General features: G+C 39.3%; 1 protein-coding gene across 1 annotated transcript in view; it reads left to right on the top strand.

Annotated features, from left to right (window-relative positions):
- The first annotated feature begins 3,558 nt into the window (after nt 1-3,558).
- LOC101862452 (armadillo repeat-containing protein 7) overlaps nt 3,559-4,666 on the top strand; it is a 7,985-nt gene continuing 6,877 nt past the window's right edge. Inside the window, exon 1 of the mRNA XM_005108889.3 lies at nt 3,559-3,845. Coding sequence (XP_005108946.1) covers nt 3,737-3,845 — 109 coding nt within the window. The 5' untranslated portion in view covers nt 3,559-3,736. The remainder of the gene's footprint in view (nt 3,846-4,666) is intronic.

The following is a 4,666-nucleotide window of genomic DNA, read 5'->3' as shown; positions in this document are numbered from 1 at the left end:
GATGCTGTGTTCTGTTCTCTCTTACGGTTTGCTAAGCAGCTGGCATTAGTTCTGTTTAGCTTAGGGTTTTTGCATTTACTCTACACTGATCTTTGTCGTTTCTGTCTTATTTATGCGCCCCATCATTTCTAAAGCCCTGGTTACTCGCAACAATAAATTGTACAAAAACTGGACAATCTATCGATCATGAGACAAATCGTCAGGTGTGACCACAAATTTGTACAAAGTTTGGACGATTGGACGATGGCCTGGAGACTTGGTAAAGAAATCAAGTGCTGCTTGATATTTTCCGTACGATCATGGTCAGATTTGGGGGAGGCACGCTGTGACGTTGAATCATTTTAAAATTTGCCATCGTGCAGGATTAAACTTAGGGCTCAAAATTTTTTTAATAGTTATCACAGGTAAAAACTGATTGCATTTTCGGAATCAGCATCTCAACATAAGCAAGGTTTCAGCTTTAGTAAGAGTTTCGTGGCCCTTGCAACCCAAATAGGTCATGTAAGTGCCGAAGATTAGAAGGGTTAACAAAGAGCAATATATAATTTTATATATATATATATATATATATATATATATATATATATATATATATATATACACAAAAAAAAGAAAAGAAAAGAAGAGAAAAAAAAAAGGACAGGAGATAAGGACCATAGATGCTTCACAGGAAAGAATTGGAGCAACGAACACCAGAGCACCCGCTAACCACCCACGAATAGAATTCATTGTATATTACTTTTTTGGTTTTTGTTAAGAAGTTTGGTAAATGTAATGTTTTCCCCTTTCAACCGACAACCCAATGACCGCCAACTCTCTCGACCCCACAATGAAAGCGACTAAGCTGATCTCATGGAGACGACCATTGTGTTTGCAAAACACTGCCTCACCCTGCACATTCCCAAACTCTCTTTTATTTTTCTTAAGCCTCTCGAATTTGGTAGATTTGGTCACGAAAAGCTAATTACAAGTACCTGCCTTTAGTAATTTCAAGTAGATCAGAACTAAATGATACGCCTACTATGTAAGATCAGTAAGTAAAAAGCAAACCAGATGCTTACTTTTGAGTTGATTGTCTTCTATCAAAAAATGCCAATGATTTTGTCAGAAAAGGTATCCATTGAAATTAAGCTGGTGTGATTAGGCATGCCGTATGCTTAAAAAAAAAATCAAAAAACAAAACAAAACAAAACCAACAACAAAAAAACAACAACAAACAAACAAATAATCAAACAAACAAACAAAACCCATTAACATTAACAAATTTGTTTATTTTAAATGACATATTAGCCAATAGTTAATGAAACTTAAGTTATTACAACTAACGTTCAGGGCCCCTTGAGGGCACAGCAATGACAGTACCGCAGCTGATGGTTTTTTTGTTGTTGTTGTTTGTTTTGTTGGTTTTTTGTTTGGTAAGTGTTTTACGGCGCTCGCAACTGCATGCTGCATGAGGTCATATGAGCGGGTGTGACACATTTAACATTTTCAGTTGGTAGGAAATTTTGAATTTTGCTCAGGTGATGGCCGAAGCCTACTCTTATCGATTTTGGACCACCAAGGGATCTTTAACGTGCGCCACTTGCTCTCATGACCTCTGAGATTTTTCGCCCTTGTCCGAGAAGGCTAGGTGTAGATCTTTAATCCTACCATAAGACCAGGGGTGTGGCTGAAAGACACCAGTAAGAAGAATCCAAGGAGTAGCAGCAGTAGAATGGCTGCAGAAAGAGTCAGGAGCTAAGCCGAGGAGGGGCAAAGGAGGTGAGGGGATGGGGGCAGAAAGCAGACGATAGAACATTGTTAGACAGCAGGAAAGGATGTGAAAGGAGAACATTTTCCGTTGCGATCCGGATTCGAACCCATGACCTATTGAATGAGAGGCGAACACCTTAAACCTCTAGACCACGAGAGCCCCCGCTTATGAAGTTTAGCCTACACTTCATTGAGGTGTCGGTGTTGCTAACTGTGGGCAATGTGGAGAGTTAGGAAGACGGAGAAGAGGGGGTTCAGAATGGGGAGTGGGGATGAAAGGGGGAGGTGGTTGAGAAGGTGATTGTGGGGGTTTGGAGGGGTTAGAAAGTGGGCTGATAGGTGGGAAGATGGAGTAGTGGGGAGGGAGGCTGGGGGAGAGGGGTCGAGGGTCGGGCATAGGAATGTAGGAGAAATGGGAGAGGGTGATAGTGATAGAAAGGGGTGTCACTTGTTCGGAGTTGTGGGTTATTATGAAAAAGAAAAATATTGGAAGCGGGTCTTGGTCGTCGATACCCCCCCCCCCCCCCCCCAAAAAAAAAAAGAAAAAATAAAGGGAGAAAATTATCTCAAGGAAATTGAGCCGTAAAGAGGAGTTTGCTTTTACACCCTAAAATAACCAGATTACTGTTTTATTATAAACATCGAGATTATATAACGCAGTGGTTCGCATCTATTCATACAGACTTCAACATAAGTTAAAAAGCACCACTTGCAAACACTCTGAGTGGTCTTCTGGGTCGACCTGCACGTGGGCGTTCTGGACTGATCCAGTGGCTTGATGGCGCTGCCTCGGGCTGAAAATGACAGAGTGTGACACTGCAAGCCTTCTGGTAACTTCTCGGGCTCCAACTCATCCTGCAGCCATGTCATAGCTTTGGCACGATCAAAGCATCTCAGCTTTCGTCTTGGTGGCACGTTGATGCAATACTGGATTTTGCGCAAACGGCGGCTTATATTGCCACCAAAGTGAGCACAGTTCGAGACCGTACGTCAGTTTATGACGTGCACCATAAATTTTAACTGAGGAACATCAGTGGTGTCGCACACAAGTCGATAAAAAATAGCAGATTTGGCAGACATACAGACCGACACAGAGAGAGAGAGAGAGAGAGAGAGAGAGAGAGAGAGAGAGAGAGAGAGAGAGTGAGAGAGAGAGATAGATAGATAGAGAGAGAGAGAGATAGAGAGAGAAGGAGAGGGAGAGAGAGAGAGAGAGAGAGAAGGAGAGGGGGGGGGCGTGCGCACATGAGAGCACGCACACACACACACACACACACACACACACACACACACACACACACATCTTTATTTATATATATATATATATGTATATATATATATATATATATATATATATATATATATATATATATATATATATATATGTATCTGGAAAAAATTATATAATAATATTGTAGGTAGAATCTATAGGCTATAATGTAGCCTAACTGTATCAAACACATATTAGAAAAGACACACATTATTCCATTAAAAAATATATATAATAGAACAATATAATGTACATGTATAAGCTTCATGTTTGTGCAAGTTGGCACAAAACCAGTAAAAGAACACACTTTTCTATAAAACGAAAAGTAAGGATAGATTTCTCAGGCTAACTATAACTACATATTTCAAGTTACATTTTCATTATCATTTGATTAAATTTGGACCATTCAAATTTGTTTCAAAATGTAGTGCCCCACTACGATGAATTATTTCGTAGGAAAAAAAACCAACGTCATATTTTTTGTTACAACCCTGCAAATAAGGGGCGTTTACTCTTGTCTGAAAGAATAGCTTCGATAGAAACGCAAGAAATGTTTGGAGTGCTTCGAGCAGTGGCATGAAAAATTATTTTTTAAAAATTCTAACCATAGAATCTTCCACCAATTTCATGGTATGGTGTTAGGGTATGTTTGAGTTGGCTGTAGATCTATATAGTGCGTTTATTTCTATGTTATTATTCTAATGACACTTAATAATGTTCACTTCTCAAGAATACATTGATCGAAAGACGGGAGAGCATGGAATCGGCCGCCTGAGCTATCTACAATCAATTGTCACTGAATTTCAGGACACATCTGAGGAAGGTAAAGTTGCCATTGTGTACTTTGTTGCATGTGGAGCATGATTTTGTTTTCTCATGGCATGTCTAGGTCACTACTATTTGAGGTGAATACAAATTGGCTGGCAGTGATCTTGGTGATCTTACTTGTAGCTTCGTTCTTTAAAGTCCACGATCCAATTGTTTACGTCCAGAGAAGAAATCCGGATGTCTTGATGACCAGATAGGGAACACAAAGAACAGGGATGCAACCTAACTGCAAAACATCAAATTGTAAAATCTGACTCCCAGGTCAGACCCAAACCGGCGAATAATAATTGGGGTATGGGAACTGCCGAAATAACGCCATTCTTTGCTTGAATTTTGATTTTCTGGCTTTAGTGTTTCCTTCCAGTCTCACGCTTAGTTCACTCCTCAACGATTACCTGGCAATTCAGGGTCTCTGGCGTTCCGCTTTGGACTTAAACGAACGAAACTACACAATCACCGTGATTTTACCATTATAATAATCAGCTCACAATAGCCTAGATCTACCTGAAAACATCAAAGTTAAAAAAACAAAAAAACATATAACAACGAAAGGCACAGGACCTTTGTTTGTTACATAACAATAACAGGTGTACACATAGTTTTTGTCCTCTCTTTTGTTTCAATAATAACTGAGCTTGTTTGTTTGTTTTATTATGATGATAATTGTGACTGGACGACAAGAACATTTAAATCAGTTTTGACTGAAATTGAAAACTGTGTGAAATGGTCTTGTTAAAATGAGTACTTATTTACTTATAAAATCTGAATTAAGAAACTTTATACCATCTTCATTTCGCTACGTAAGACAGACAGTCT

The sequence above is a fragment of the Aplysia californica genome, unplaced genomic scaffold (assembly GCF_000002075.1).
Source record: "Aplysia californica isolate F4 #8 unplaced genomic scaffold, AplCal3.0 scaffold00731, whole genome shotgun sequence".
NCBI classification, from domain to species: domain Eukaryota; kingdom Metazoa; phylum Mollusca; class Gastropoda; order Aplysiida; family Aplysiidae; genus Aplysia; species Aplysia californica.
Note: the sequence above shows the minus strand (reverse complement) of the source record. Positions and strands in the feature narration are given on the sequence as shown.